The sequence below is a fragment of the Triturus cristatus genome, chromosome 1_2, assembly GCF_964204655.1.
Source record: "Triturus cristatus chromosome 1_2, aTriCri1.1, whole genome shotgun sequence".
NCBI lineage: Eukaryota > Metazoa > Chordata > Amphibia > Caudata > Salamandridae > Triturus > Triturus cristatus.
The window spans coordinates 222,117,938-222,132,449 of NC_140580.1; the positions used below are offsets into that span (position 1 = coordinate 222,117,938).

Consider the following 14,512-nt stretch of genomic DNA (forward strand, 5'->3'; position numbering starts at 1 on the left):
AATCCCTGTCGCTGACCATATCCAGGAAGGATCTCAAGACCTGGCTCTTCGACTGAACCCAGACGGATCAGCAGCGCCCCCCCTACCCTAAGATACTTGACTCTCACAGGTGAGTAGATGCACTATAAAAACCCCTGACTGATTGATTGAAATGTGCTGGCTTCTTATTTGTTAGCTTGTGTGGACTTTCCTTTCGCATCATGTGTTTGTCCCTCCTCTGGAGTATGGATGGGTTACATGTGTCCTTCCACTGCTCACTTGTTAGGCGCTACTTTTCTCTTGTTAAGCACTCTATGAGAGTGCACGTGTTTTCCACCTATCTCCCCTGTATGCTTCACACTCCTCCTGCATTTGAGTTCCTTTCTCACTTGTGTGCTTCTCCCCGCCAGCACCAAGTGGCTCTTTATCGCCTGTTTACACCCTCTCCATAGAGTATCACTTAGCTCTTTGTACTCTTTTCCCCCTCCCTCGGGACCTCAAGAGTAGCTTCTGCCCACACTCGCCACTACCCTCAGAGTTGCCCCGCACCTCCCAGTTCCCCTGGTGACTTCTGCCCCATCGCTGTCCACTGTTTTTTTTAAGCCCCGCTGCTTGAAAGAAAAAAAAAGCTTTGTAGTATTTTTTGGTTTTTTTTCTACTTATTGATGCAACTTAGATAGGTTACTAAAAAGAAATAAAACAATGGCCACATCATTTTTAGGTGCGTGCATGGGTCTACAAAATGAAAGACGCTTTTTAAAAGCTTTTTAAATTTATTTCTTTAGGTATGTTGCCCATTATCTGGGACATTGTGCAGCATGGCCAATAAACATTGGTAACACCAAGAGGTCCCCAAGGAGAGACCTATTGGCTTTCCAATGCGGACTTCCTCATGTATTCATTGAGCAATCAGCTGTGTGTGCTGTGAAGCAAATTACCCTGTGGCACATAACCCCAATGCTGACGCAGCTGGAAATATCTGAGAAAACATTATTTGAACTTTTGACTTCATATAACATTGTCACAAATGCACTCATATCCACAACTACACATACATGGACAACACTGTTAAGACAGTCACAAGAGGATACTGAGAGTACTACAAGTCATGCAAAACAGAGATGTCAGTTACATATTCAGGGACAGGGAATCTTAGCAAGGAACGGAAAGAATATGTCAAACAACCTTAAAATATGGGCACATGAGAATATGGATACAGTGAAAGAAAAACAAAGACCCTGGGAGAAACAGACATCCGGATAGGATTCCAAGTCATTAAATTGCAGACACTAGGACAGGGAAGTAATTAAATTGGTGAGGGAGAGGCCTATGCACTGAGAAACCAGAGGCTCTGGGAAATAATGATGCTTTGGAAGAAACTGATGCTGAGAGATGATACATTGCAACCTTTTGCTACAGAAGCTCGGTCCTGCTGGAAACACTACATTGCCATGGAAATATATCCTTCAGATAGTATACAGCGCAAAAGGGTAATGTCAATGTGCAAAGTGCAGTATATAAATTGAAGTAACATAGGGCAGGTATGCAGTTGGATAGCAGAGTTATAGTTACACAATTATTATAATTGTATAATATAACTGCATAGTGCTCTGTTACATAGTTGCCACAGTTATAAAGTCCACTTGATCATCTTAACTAAATGTGTATGCCTGGTCATCACTTGTGCCATTCAAGCACTACAAATATATTTTAATACTTTCACTTAATGAGATTCTGTTAAGAGTTTTTTTACTGAAGTACTTTATCTGCTGTATCCTTTAGTATAGATCTAATTTACTACACAAGATGAGAGGCCTTAGGACTTTGAAACCTCTCTAGCCCTCTCCTCTCATCTCATCAGTATCCTTATATTTAAAGATAAATCAGAAACATGCATCTTGTATAAGCACATCTGCCCTCATCAGTTGTTCATAAAGGCATCTATAGCAAAACAAAATGGACACGTTTTTGGTGATTCAAAGCAAACGTTTTTTGCTATCACCTTATGGAAAACTTGAAAGGAGAGAGCACAACTGTTGTGGGAAAAAACCCTCACCCACCTACCTAGTAGGTGGCATGCATCATTGGGGCCCAACTGGATTGCCTAGTACAATCCAGCTGTGCTACGACGCCTGGATTACAGCGGAGCAGGATATTGAAGTTGAGCAGAGAGTGGCGTGCTATGTGAGATGTAACTATAGGTTAAAAAAGTCTCTGAGAAATGCCCTTTAAATAAGGACCTTATTTACAAGGGATATCAGGAAAATAATATTCCTAACTATATATCCCGCTTAACCTTTTAACATTAGTCCTGGGACCCTTCTAATAAAAGTTTTTTTCAAAAAGGGCATTTCTCAGAGACTTTTTTAACCTATAGTTACATCTCACATAGCACGTCACTCTCTGCTCAACTTCAATATCCTGCTCCGCTGTAATCCAGGCGTCGTAGCACAGCTGGATTGTACTAGGCAATCCAGTTGGGCCCCAATGATGAAGCATGCCACCTACTAGGTAGGTGGGTGAGGGGTTTTTTCCACAACAGTTGTGCTCTCTCCTTTCAAGTTTTCCATAAGGTGATAGCAAAAAACGTTTGCTTTGAATCACAAAAAACGTGTCCATTTTGTTTTGCTAAAGTCATTGGGGAAGAGGACAAGTTTTCTTTTTCCTCGCTCTCTTTTTGTTCCTATTCATAAAGGCATCTAGTCATTTTATCCGTCAGAATGATGACGCCGGTCATTTTTCGCAAGAAATCTCTTGGCTGTTTCTGCATCCAAGTGTTTTTTTTAGACGAAGAAGTAATATTACTGTACGCCATATATTTGACACTTCATTACCTTTAATGTGTCAAATGGTCAAGTGTTTTGTCGCTATATGGGTACCAAAAAACACTCTAAAATATGAAAAAAAGCATTACTACCTTCATGTAGCGTGGCCTCTGTGCACGAAACATTGCAATGATGGCGTGTATCTTCCTCGAAAAAGGATTATCCAGTACAGGAAGGGAAGTCTGTTGTAAAAAGTAAAGTTAAACAGAGTTGGTGTCAGTCCCACATCAAGCAGTCAACCAAACACAAAATGGAGCTTTATGTATAAAACGTGGTACATTTCTAATAACGATGTTAAACAAGCATTTGCACTGCAATAGGTCTTGCATTTACAAGAGTTTGAGCTATGTCTTATGTGTTGTTTTTAAAACAGGTAAATAAAAGGCATTGCTATTTACAATACCAACAGCTTAAAATCTCGCAAATGCGAGACCTATTGCATTGCAAATAGGTTCGGCACCCGTGCTATAATTTTTTTTAAAAAGCATTAGGAGAGAGGGTGTCCTGCCTGCAACACCAGGCAGAACATAGCTATTTGAGAAAATAGTGCTCGGAGGTTGTAATTAAAGTCTACCGAGTAACAACACACGTAACAGGGGGTGTCGTCACAAGAGGATACAAATGAGACAAGGCGGTACTAAGGAGGGACTATTAAGCATATTGACCAATCAACAGCTACAGTTTACAGTGGACAATGACACAAGCCAATGAAAAATATAGCGGAACTTCAAGTCCCTATCTGAATACTGTACCAGGTAAAGGGTAAGCCCAATATACCCTTGAGCGCTTAGGCGGATAAATTGATACAGTAAGGTTGCCCACAAGGGATTTTGTTTGTGATAACTTAGTTCTATTTCTTAGTGATTCATTTCGGGGGTGTATTTTAAACAAATTATACACCAACAATAAATGTTATCAATAAGCAATTTTTTGATAAAAAGTACACACACGGGAATTCTTTTTGTGAATGAAACACAAATCTTTTTATATAAATCAGAGTAAAAAAAGGAGTACAAAAGAACCATTGGTTTCAAGCAATAGAACATGAAAGGCGGGTTAAATCAGATCCACATTTCATCAGACGACATCTATTTCCAAATAGTTATAACAGAGACTAATCTCATTGATGAGAAAAAATCAACTGCATTTATCTAATGTTGTGGAATTAGATGATGGAGTCGACGTTTCGGTCTTGGGTGGCAGACGTCCGTCAGACCATCTTCAGGACAGTTAATTATTGCATAATTAGACCCTTCGTGAGTTCAAGGAATCCCACGTAACTTGTTTTTTTATTTGTTTTGTTGTTGTCAGGGCGTATTGGTTGATATTGTAGCCTATCGATTTACGAACTTTCTCATACCAGGAAATTAAAAGGGAGAAGTCCTTGCTCGTTCTTTTTTCAAGAGCTTTGTTATTTCTGATTATCGTTCAAGCGCGAAAAAATCTGCCGAGGGCTGACCTCGGCAGATTTTTCGCGCTTGAACGATAATCAGAAATAACAAAGCTCTTGAAAAAAGAACGAGCAAGGACTTCTCCCGTTTAATTTCCTGGTATGAGAAAGTTCGTAAATCGAAATTGTGCATAGCAATTTTTCCCCCCACTATTCCAACACAAAAATACCTGTTATGGTACATTTTGCCCATTTTCTCGATTGCCTCCATGGTAACCCACAACCATGGGTACTTTCAGAATTCTTCCCCGAGTGTGTGGTTGTGTGTGGGGGGGCGGGGGGGGGACTGGCATTAAAAAACAACAAAAGAAAATCTTGTTTGGGAACACAAAGAGGCAGCAAGCAGTGGTCCTCTCCTCAATGTCTCCCCACAAGATACCCAAAATGGAGGCTGCCCAGCTTCCCCTTTACAAAATAGTTATCACCTCCTTTGAAGAGTCAGTAACTTTGCAATGGTTTGCACCTGTAAACCATTGATAAATCCCATTGCGAATTGCAATTAGGTAGCAACGCCCCTGTTATGGCTCTTCCAAATTGTTATTCCGAATAAATCAGTAAACCCATTTTGCAATTTGAAGAGGGCTTTACCTAATTGCAAAATAAATTTAGTAGAAAGCAAAGAGCTATACAGCAATTGCAAACATCGTGATTTTGCTAATTGCAGTGTTTGTGACCGCAAAATGGCTTTGCATATTAGGCCCTTTGTTCTTAAGAGCAGCTATAAACAGATAAAGTTACTTACGTGCAGCCATGATCTTTCTGGTGGATACTCTATTTACCTGCAGATTCCTCACCTGTAAAACAACCCCATGCTGGATTCGGAAAACCTCAACGCTTTCACCACACAGGTAGGGGGCATTGCTTTTGTAATGATGCTGAAGTAGCCCTGACACCACAAAGTAAGTTACTATCTATTTTTTTTAAAACCTTCAAAGCAATCTGACATTGACATAGTAGTAAAGTACCAAAACAAACTAGAATCTTATTAACTTTCCTTTTGACAAATCCATCAAACGGGGAGGCGGGCAAGTCGGTGAGGAATATGCAGGTAGATAAGAGATACCTCACCTGTAGAACAGTCTTCAGAGCAAGACCCTGCTCTTGGAGGCGGGATGATGGATGGTTAAACAAGGAAATCCTGCATGAAGAACTGGCAAAGTGAAATCCCCTATGCACATCGGAATCCAGGCAGTAATGCAAGGCAAAGTTGTGTAGGGGTGACCACCTTTCAGATCTCTGCAATAGGAATGCCTCTGGTGAGAGCAGAAGTGGTAGATTTGGTCCTGGTGGAATGGGCTCTGATCTGTTCTGGAGGGTCCTTCTTGTTCAAAGTGCAGCAGGTCTTGATGCAGTGAATAATCCATCACGAAAGGATTCTTTTCTGTAGGGCTTTACTTTTTTTTGACTTCACAGTACTCTACAAACAGCTGGTCATCCAGTCGTATGTCCTTGGTGCGGTCTAGGTAGTAGTCGACCACCCACTTAGGATACTCCGTATGCATCGCTCTGCCTCCTTATTGAGATGGGGCAGAGGGTAAAATCTTGGAATGGTGGTGGACTGATTCAGGTTAAAAGGGATCCCCACTTTAGGCAGAGAGGTGAGTGGAGAGGTGTGGCTCACTGGTTAGAGGCGGCAGATCCGCAAGCAGAGAATCAGCCAGGGACCAGGGTTCAATTCCCGACGCGGAGGGTCGTGGACCAGGGTCAAAACGGACTCGATAATTCTCGCCTCGGTACCTACTCTAACCAGGAACACACTCGGCAACTCTGGGCATTAGCTTGCCTCATCTCCACAACGGCCCCCCACATTCGCCGGGGATGCCTGGTTTCACCTTGGAGATACCCAGGAGGGACCATCTCACAGGGATAGCCAGGACGGGTTCCCCAGCGGTCTACAGCGCCACGACGCCTCAGGGCAGCAGTGCGCTTTACAAGACACATACAGGCAGGAAAGCAGCCCTGGTTGGAACTAAGTGTTTGCAACTCACTCGCTCACCCGCCTGCCTACCTGCCTGGCTGAAGCGGTAGGGCACACAAACACAGTTTTGAGAGTCAACATCCTTAAGGAACAAGAATGGAGGGTTTCAGAGTCCCCATGAGAAAATCAAAACGAAATTACAATCTCACTTGGGCACAATAAATGGAGTTGGGGAGGATACATTTTTGCCAATTCTCTCAGAAAACAAATAACAATAGGGGATTTAAAATTAGATGGCTGGTCTGGAAGGTAGAGGATGCTGAAACCGCAACCAAATAACCTTGGACAGTGCCTATTGCACAATCCCTCTGGGGAAGGGAAAGAGCATATTGTAGAATCTGCAACAGCTTGGCCTGTCAGGATTCAACATCCCTGTCTGGACACCATGAAAAATCAGGCAGAATAAACGGGTTTGGTAAAGATACAATGTGCTGACAAAATAACCACCACCACTTACGTTGGCAGCTGAAGGAAGCTCAAATACTCCTGTTCAATCTCCAAGCATGTAGGTGGAGGTCTCGGAGATTGGGGTGGAGAACCATCTCCCCCAAACCCCCAAATGGGTAAGGAGTGTGGTCCAGAATGGAAGCATCAGCAGGGATCATGTGGAGGAGCGCAGTAGGTCCACACACGATGCCATTCTCAGCCAATCCAGGCAATGAAAATGACTTGGGCCCAGTCCTGGTGGATATTCCCCAGAACCAGAGGAATCAAGGTTATGGGGAGGTGAAGAACGCAAAATACAGCTGGTAGTGTCAAGGAAGGTCAAAAGCTGTCAACTGTCGCCACTAAATCTCCACGCAAGGAGGTGGAGGCTGGACAGGTTCGGGTGAAGGACCGTCCCCTGCTTCTGCGACATAAGATCCTACCGAAGAGGCAGTCTGATCGGAGGATCGATGGTCATGTGTAGGAGCTTGGGATACCAGACTCTTCGTGCCCAATCCGGGGCCACAAGAATGGCTTGGGCCCGGTCGCACTTGATCTTCTTCAGCACTCTGGGCAGAAGTGGTATAGGTGGAATGGCGTATAGAAGACCGCAAATCCACTCTCGTCGAAAAACGCCGCCTACTGAGTGCCGCCTTGGAAATTCCAACACAAAGAACTACTGACATTGCGCGTTCTCTTCAGTGGCGAATAGATCTAACCAAGGCTCTTCCCACCGCTGAAAGAGACCTTGGATCTCCTCCGAGTGAAGACGCCATTCGTGAACCATCATGCTCCTGCGGCTGAGTTCGTCCGCCCTGCCGTTCAGAGAACCTGCCAGGTGTTGACCCACCTGGGATATGTCCTGATGTTCCAGCAATGTCAAAAGGCGAAGAGCCTCTTGACATACGGTCCACGACCCCACCCCGCCCTGTTTGTTGCAGTACATGGCGGTGGTGTTGCTCGTGAACACCGGCACCACTCTTCACTGGACTGAGGGAAGGCATGCATTCAGTGCAAGACGATTCACCCGAAGCTCCGAAAGGTTGATATGGAGCCCAGACTCTGCCGGAGACCAGAGGCCTCTGATCTCCACCTCTCCCAAGTGGCCGACCCACCCCAGCTGTGATGCATCAGTCACCACTGTGAACTCCGGTTGGGGGAGGGAGAGGGATGTGCTAATGACCCAATCCCAGTTTGTTAGCCACCACTGCAATTGGTTTGCAGTGCCGTCTGAGATCTGGACGCAATCGGAAAGATTCCCCTTATGCTGTGCCCACTGGAACTTCAGGTCCCACTGCAGAGCCCTCATATGCCATCTGGCGTAGTCCACCTGCAGGATGCAGGAGGCCATGAGGCCCAGTAGCCACAGGGTCTTTCTGTCCGAAACCCAAGATAGAGGCTGAAAGATCGGATTCATAGCCCGAATATACCGGACTCGCTGTTCGGGAGGATAAGCCCAAAACTGCACTGTGTCCAGAACCGCTCCCATGAAAAGGAGCTTCTGAGTGGGAATCAGGTGTAACTTCGGCACATTGATGGTGGACCCCAGCGAATGCAGGAGGTCAGCTGTAGTCTGGAGGTGGGAGACGAAAGCCTGGGGTGAGCCCGCCTTCAACAGCCAGTCGTCGAGATAGGGGAAGACTGAAACCCCTGATCAGCACAGATGAGCTGCGACCACAGTCATCACTTTCGTGAACACCTGAGGGGCGCTGGTAAGGCCAAAGGGGAGCATGGTAAACTGAAAATGCTCATGGCCTACCGTGAACCGCAGGTAACACTGGTGGACCAGCAGGACAGGGATGTGAAAATAAGCATCCTGCAAGTCCAACGCTAATACCATCCAGTCTCAAGGGTCGAGAGCAGACAGGACCTGAGCCAGTGTCAACATCTTGAGTTTCTTCCGGAGGAAGCGGTTGACATCCCTGAGATCCAAGATCGGACGCAGGCCCTTGTCCTTCTTGGGCACCAGAAAGTAGTGGGAATAACAACCATGACCGACTTCTGGGGCAGGAATACGCTGGATGGCCCCTTGGGCAAGAGAGCCGTAACTTCCTTTTGGAGAATGGCCAGGTGATCCTCCGACATGCAATGGAATGGAATTGAGGTGGAATGGATGGAGGGGGTATTCTTGAAGGGGAGGGATAAGCCCCTTCAGACTATCTGCAAAACCAACCTGTCCAATGTGATGCTGAGCCAGTGGGGGAGGTGATGGCGAATCCTGCTGCCCACTGGCGATTGATGGGCCTGAAAGGTCGGACTAGGAGTGTTTGGAGGCTGCCGCAGAGGGGGCGCTGGTGGAATGGCCCGCCTGCTGGCCCCCGACCCACGGAGGTGGGATCCACATCCCTGGCCACGCAGAGGCTGGACAGCTTGCGCAGGCCCGCGGCTCTGGGCGGAACATGGCAGGGCATCCCTTCCGTAGCCACGAAAGGGACGAAAAGCAGACTGTGCTGGGTGGGAGGTGGGAGCGAGGCCTAAGGATCTGGCCGTAGCCTTAGAATCCTTAAAGCGCTAGAGTGTGTTGTCTGCCTTGTTGCCAAACAGGCGACGGCCATCAAAGGGCATGACCAAAAGCGTTGCTTGGACATCCCCCAAAAAACCAAAAGAAGTGTCTCAGTGGTACTGACATGGAAATCGTCCTGCCCAGTGAGTCGGCGGTGTCCAGCCCACACTGGATGGTGAACTTTATTGCGCCTCTCCCTTCGGCAACAGCACGGGAGAGCACGGCCCGGGCTCCTCCCGGCACTGTGGTAGCACCTGCGCAACCGTGTCCCACACAGAGTGGGAGTAACAGCCCAATAGACATGCGGTGTTCACCGACCACAGTCCCAAGCTGGAGGAAGAAAACATCTTCTTCCCAAGGTGGTCCAGCTTCTTGGACTCCATATCAGGTGGTGCATTAGGGAATGCCTCTTTTGAAGTTGAGGCCTGTACTACCAAACTCTCAGGGGTAGGATGGGAAGAGAGGAAAATGGGGTTGCCCGGGGGTGGGCGGTGGCGTCGGGCAATCATCCTGTCCACAGGAGCCCCTGTGTTGGGCTTGGACCAAGTTCCCAAAAGGATGTCCGTAAGGGCCTCACTGAACAGTAGCAAGGGCTCAAAAGAGGCCGCTGCTGGTTGAAGCACCTCTGTCAGGAAGCTCGAGGTTTAAGGCCTCTGCTGTCCTACAGAACACCTCTGCCTAGGATGCACCCTCCTCCGTAGCCACGGTAGGGGGAGATAGCATGCCAAGGTCTGGGGAGGTACCCAGACCACTGGCCTCACCAAACTCCTCTCTCCAGTCCGGTTCCTCCAACTAGTCTGCAAGAGGGTACACAGACCCCTCCCAGTCCTCCTCACTCTCTTCTGGTAGCCACTCAGGGCGGTAGGAAACATCAGGAGAGAAAAGCCATGCAAAAGTACCGGTCGGCGCCAGTCCCGACATTGGGTGACATTGGTCCGGCTCGGTGTCCTCATCGTGGGGGAGGCCGGGTTGACGCCGGCTGGGGACACAACCGGTGTCAGGGGCAGCTGTGGAGTTGTCACTGGATTCAGCACCAGAGGAGGTGTCACGAGGTCGACCGGCGCCGATCCGGATCCAGGCCTGGATCCTTGGGGGCCGTGCGGCACCGGAGATGAAGCCACCGGCGTCGAAGGCCTAGAGGCCCCAACCGAGTCTGCGGGGCCCGAGGGCATGCCGGCGGAGTCTGCCTGCCCAAAGATGGAATGTAAGGCTTCGTAAAAGCTTCTTACCTGGGCAGGGGTCGCTCCAACTACCAGAAAGGGAGGGTAGGCAGGAGTCAACCCAACAGGCTCCGCGGGCAGAGGCGGACGACTACCTTCAGTTTCACTCATCGCGTCAGCCGACGGACGGGGAGAACGCGAAGTGTGACAATGCTTTTTTGCCTTCTTCTTGTGCTTCAACTTACCCGAAGACGAAGACTTTGATGACGAGTGGTGGTGGTGACTCCATGACCGGTCCCACGGCCTCCCTCTCGACTGGGACTTCAAACTGCACAGAGCGGACTGCCGGGCCCTGAGAAGCTTTCTGAACCACTCCCGCAAAGACTTCGGGTTCATGGCCCGGCAGTCGGAGCACGACTTTGGGCATGGTCGTGCTCCACGCATCAAAGGCACACGAGGTGCGGGTCTGTAACAGACATCAATTTGCAACAGGAATCGCAAGCCTTTAAGCCGGTCCGACGTGATACCCCTCCGTGCATCAGGGGTCGATCGACTCAAAAAAAGGTGTCGCCAAAAGTAAAAAAGTAACTCGAGGTACTGCTCTCTCTGGATCTGCGCTGGAAGAACTAATGTCAGCACAGTGTAGGCGGTGTCCAAGTAGACACCGCGTCGTTATTCCGGTGACTACGACGCCAATGAAGAACGCGGAGTCGACCGACGCCACCCATCGACGCGCAGAGGTACTGCTGCGGAAAAAAATCTCCGGAGCTAGTCTAATGCTTGGGGGTAATTCTAAGGTGAGGAATCCATAACTAATTTTCTCTTTCCAATATATGTTGCAACCCTTCAAGAAAATGCAACAGCAGGCAATTTAAATAAAGAAGGCTGATCAGGCAATCATACAAACACAGAGAGGGCTGAAAGATCCCTTTAACTGTGCTCAGAGAAATGCCTTGCTAGGCGAGAAACAAATAATAAAACATTGGGCAGCCTGGTCTGTGGGGGGTCAATCTGGCGAGTGCAGCACAAAACTACGAATTTGTCCCAATGACAGACGTATACAGTTTTTGTTGAAGAGCGCCTCACTGACAAGATTACATCAACCCCCTCCGGAGGAAGGCAGAAGGTGTTAAGTTGTCACTGCTCAATCTATTAATGAAAGAGGGGGTTGCACAGGGCAGGGTGGAGAACACTCCTCTTCTGCTGCAACAGCAGATCCTCAAGTAGGGGCAGCCTGATCGAAGGGCAGATTCTCAAGCCCAGGATTTCTGGATACCATAATCTCTGTGCCCAGTCCAGAGCCACGAGGATAACTTGGGCCTGGTATGTCCTGATATTCCTGAGAACTCGGGCATGAGTGGTATCAGCAGAAAGGCATACAGCAGTCCCAAGTTCTACTTGAGGCGGAAAGAGTCTCTGAAAGAGGCGCCTTGGAAACTCCAATGAACTGAAGTGCTGACATTGCACGTTCCCAGCGATGGCAAACAGATCGAGCCAGGGTTCTCCCCGTTGTGCAAGAGACCCTGCTCCGCATCTGGATGTAGATGCCAGTAGTAATTCAATTCAATATTTTTAGTTGGTTACTTTTTGTACCATAAAAGAATACAAGATGAAAGACACATAAAATACAACATAAAACATTGCATGAACTTGATGAATCAGACAGTAAAATTGAACAGTGAGATTAAGCACACCTACTATTTCTGTAGATTCCCTAAGATAATGATGAATCTTAAAATACAAGTAACACTAAAAATTAAAAAGGTAACGTCTGGAGGTATACAAGTGCTGAGCGAACCTAGGAGGAACCCTTGTCCTTAAATAACGGTGAGATAAAAACTCTTCTAGGTTCATCATAAAATTTGCGAAACATCACAAAATGTAACGTGTCTTGCTGAGACTTGTTGCCACAGCCTAGGACCCCATAAACCCATGATTGAAACATACTTTAGGGAAAGCTAGCTGCAAGTGTAGGAGACTAAACCTGAACCTGGGAAGCAAGTAACGATCCCTGGTATTTTTAGTAATGACAAGTCAGTGCTCTATGAACCGCGTGGTTTTTAGCAGACTAAATCTCCGCACTGTGGGTTTTAACAAGTCGGTCTCCTCTCTATGCAAAGATCTCCTTTCTGGAAAATGTTATTTCATCCACTTTCTATCAGCGTTACAGACTCTTTCTGGGTTATTAAACAGCTCTCCCCTCCCCAGTGTCAAGAGGGAATCCTTAATGTATTTAACTCATGGAATTTTGAGTGCTCCATCAAGCTGGAGACAATCCTTTATAATTAATCTGTTTAGAAGGAGTTCCTTTTTTACCCATATTCTAATCCAACTTTGCAAAGGGCTAGGGGATCACTCTCATAGCCAACACCCTTCATCACTTCAACACTTCATGGGCACACAGATAGGGAGTGCTTTGTGGGACACACAATAACCTCCGAAGGAATTTGTTTTCTGTGAGCTGAAGTCCATTACCTGCCACATAGCGCCAGATATCACTACTATAAGTAACCTTGGAGATACATTTAGCCTGATCGATCTTCACCAAGGACTTATTTGGTTGGCAACCCAGTCTGGTCGCAAAACTGAAAACAGCGACGATTGACCTGGCTAGCTCCTCCTCCTTAGCTGCCACCAAGGGCTTTCAATTCATATTGGAATCAAGTAGTACTCCCAGGTAGGGAAAAGCCTAAACTTTGAAGTTGTATGGTTACAGATACTAAAGGCTACCACCATTACAACGAAATTGGGGATACTGGCTCCTAGAACTTATTTTAACATGAAACTTGCAAAGGTATTTGTAGGAACGTGCCTCTTTTTGCATGGTTACCCCTCTTTTTGCCTGATATCTGATGCACTTTGACTGAGTGTGCACTGGTTCCCTACCAATCAGATTCCCAGTGCCTGTGTTCTTTCCCAAAACTGTAAATTTGTTTCGACAATTGGCACACCTCTGGTTCACATGTAAGTCTCATGTAAAAGATACTAGAGGTACCAAGGGCCTTGTGACCAGATTGGGTCTCTAAAGGCTGCAGCATGTATTGTGCAACCCTCAGAGACCACTCACCAAACACATACATTCTGCAATTACATACTATGTGTTCTGGTGTAGACAAAACCAGAGTTGACATGGCGCTCATCCCCGTGCGCCATGCTCACAAAACCACTGCCTGTGGCATAGGTAAGTCACCCCTCTGGCTGAATACTAGGAGTTTGGTATCAAACTCCTCGGCATAATAAACCCACACTGATGCCAATGTTGGATTTATTGCAGAATGCACTCAGAGGGCAACTTCCTCGTGTCCAGCTCACTGGTCATCGCCACCCTGCCATACACAGACATGTTTCTGACCCCCCTGATGTTGGAGCCCTTGTGCTCTTGTGGGGTAAGGACAAAGGCTGCTGGGATGGAGGTGCTTCACATCTACCCTAAAGCAGAAACAGCATTCAGGGTGGTGAGCCTCAAAGGCTTCCTGCCCTTTGATATTCTAGCCAGGACCTCTCCAGGTGGTGGAGATGCCCGCCCCCTTGACCAAGCCTCACTATTTTCGCAAGGTCGGCGGGAAAATTAGTAGTCACGAGAGGTGTGTCCCCTCTCTGCCAGGACCACCCTTAAGGTGCCCAGGACCGGGGTGAACCCCCCCCCCCCCTTAGGAAATCCTCCATCTTGAATGGAAGCATTCCACCCAATCAGGTTAGGGAGTGTGTAGTCAAACTAAAGGCACGTAGCCCATAGACTACCAGCTGACAAGTACCTGTAACGCTCCTAAATTCAATATTTAGGGGCAAGTCCTGAAACCTGATCCTCAGATTCCAACGACCCAAAAAGAAAAAGATGAAGATGCTGTGCAGCTGAGCCTGGAAGAAGACTACTGATTTGGCCACAGCCTTACCAGCCTATCTCTAGGAAAGAGATCCTGCAAAGATAAAGACGCCTGTCCTGTGGCCAGCGACTTCCAGGAACCCCAGGAAGACTGCCACTCTTCAGCAAAAGTCAGATCTCCCTAGGACAGCAGCCCTGTCCAGAAATCTTCAAGAACGGACATGCAACCCCTGCCCACTCGGCACCCGATGCCCGTGACCCGCGTCTGAGTGGCTTTCCTATCCAGTGAGATCTCGCCAGCGATCCAGACTTCGACTCCATTGGTGGCAGACTTTTCCTGGACCCCACAAAGTTGCCTCCAGCCTTAA

At 47.5% G+C, this 14,512-nt stretch overlaps 1 protein-coding gene across 10 annotated transcripts in view; it reads right to left on the reverse strand.

The window, feature by feature from the left end:
- SEC24C (SEC24 homolog C, COPII component) overlaps positions 1-14,512 on the reverse strand; it is a 1,178,749-nt gene that overhangs the window by 67,724 nt on the left and 1,096,513 nt on the right. For all 10 annotated transcript variants that reach the window (XM_085603503.1, XM_085603507.1, XM_085603502.1 and 7 more), the window contains one exon: positions 2,897-2,986. In XM_085603503.1, coding sequence (XP_085459629.1) covers positions 2,897-2,986 — 90 coding nt within the window. The remainder of the gene's footprint in view (positions 1-2,896; positions 2,987-14,512) is intronic.